Source organism: Meleagris gallopavo, unplaced genomic scaffold (assembly GCF_000146605.3).
Source record: "Meleagris gallopavo isolate NT-WF06-2002-E0010 breed Aviagen turkey brand Nicholas breeding stock unplaced genomic scaffold, Turkey_5.1 ChrUn_random_7180001869896, whole genome shotgun sequence".
NCBI classification, from domain to species: Eukaryota; Metazoa; Chordata; class Aves; order Galliformes; family Phasianidae; genus Meleagris; species Meleagris gallopavo.
This window is the reverse complement of record NW_011134842.1, coordinates 1-1093: the sequence shown is the minus strand read 5'-3', so window position 1 is coordinate 1093 and position 1093 is coordinate 1. Positions and strand designations below refer to the sequence as shown.

The 1093-nt window shown below is 58.0% G+C and overlaps 1 protein-coding gene across 1 annotated transcript; it reads right to left on the bottom strand.

The window, feature by feature from the left end:
* Positions 1–493: 493 nt before the first annotated feature.
* LOC100545885 (homeobox protein SIX6) lies at positions 494–1085 on the bottom strand (the record flags this gene model as incomplete). The annotated part of the gene is made up of 1 exon (XM_010727096.2): positions 494–1085. A coding segment is annotated over one exon (447 nt), but the record flags the coding sequence as incomplete, so codon positions are not given.
* Between the last annotated feature and the right edge of the window lie 8 nt (positions 1086–1093).

Genomic DNA, 1093 nt, shown 5'->3' with positions numbered 1-1093 from the left:
TTGGGGGTGCCGATAAAAGCCACCGCCCCGACGTGGCAGGTGACAAGCTTGCCTCTTTCTCCCCCAGGCTCACGGAGCACTGAGTGCCGGGAGGAGCCGCTCGCTTCACCGCCTGCCTGATTGCGCCAGGTTAAAATGAAAACAAAAACAAAAACACAGAGAGAGAGAGAAAAGAGAAAGAAAAAAAACCCAAAAAGTGACCCTGTTGGGTGGCTCCAAGAATTAGCGCACAGCGGGGATATTGGGCCGGAACACCGCATCGCGGGCCCTGCTCCGGACAGACAGATACAGTGAACGAGGTGTCCGCGCACGGTTCCGGAGGGCTCTGCCCGCCCCATCGGATCGCACGGCCCTGCTCTGTGCGGGTCAATCCGAGCTGCAGAGCACATGGGGCTGCCCTAGCCGGGATAAAAATACAAATAAAATTATTATTATTATTTTAAAATATAATATAATATTTTAAAAGGATTGATGATGGCGATGATGATAATGATAATAAAAGAAACGAAGCTGTCGGGTTTTCCCTCTGCTCCCGCTTTCCCTCGCTGCTTTGCCCTTACAGGACCGCCCCGAGGCTCTGCTCGTCGGGCCGAACCCCCCGGCCCCGCGGCCACCAGCCTCGCGGGGTCGGGCAGCACCTACCTGTTCTTGGCGGCCGCCGCCCTGTCCCTTTGCCTGCGGTTTTTGAACCAGTTGCCCACCTGCGTGGGGGTAAGTCCCGTGGCCTGAGCCAGTTCCCTCTTTTTGCTGGGGTTGGGGTAAGGGTCCTGCAGGTACCACTCCCTCAGCAAATGCCTCGTCCGCTCCTTGAAGCAATGCGTCTTCTGCTCGCCGTCCCAGATGGTGCGCGGCAGAGGGAACTTCTTCCTCACCCGGTATTTGTCCACCGGCCCCAAGGGTCGGCCCCGCAGCTTCTCCGCCTCCTGGTAGTGCGCTTCCAGCCACAGGGCTTGCAGCTTGCCGTGGGACTCCTTGGTGAACTTGTGGTTCTCCAGGATATGGTAGAGCTCTCTGTAGTTCCCCGTGTGGAAGGCCACGATGGCCCGGGCTCTCAGCACCGACTCGTTCTTGTTGAGCGCTTCGCAAGCCGCCG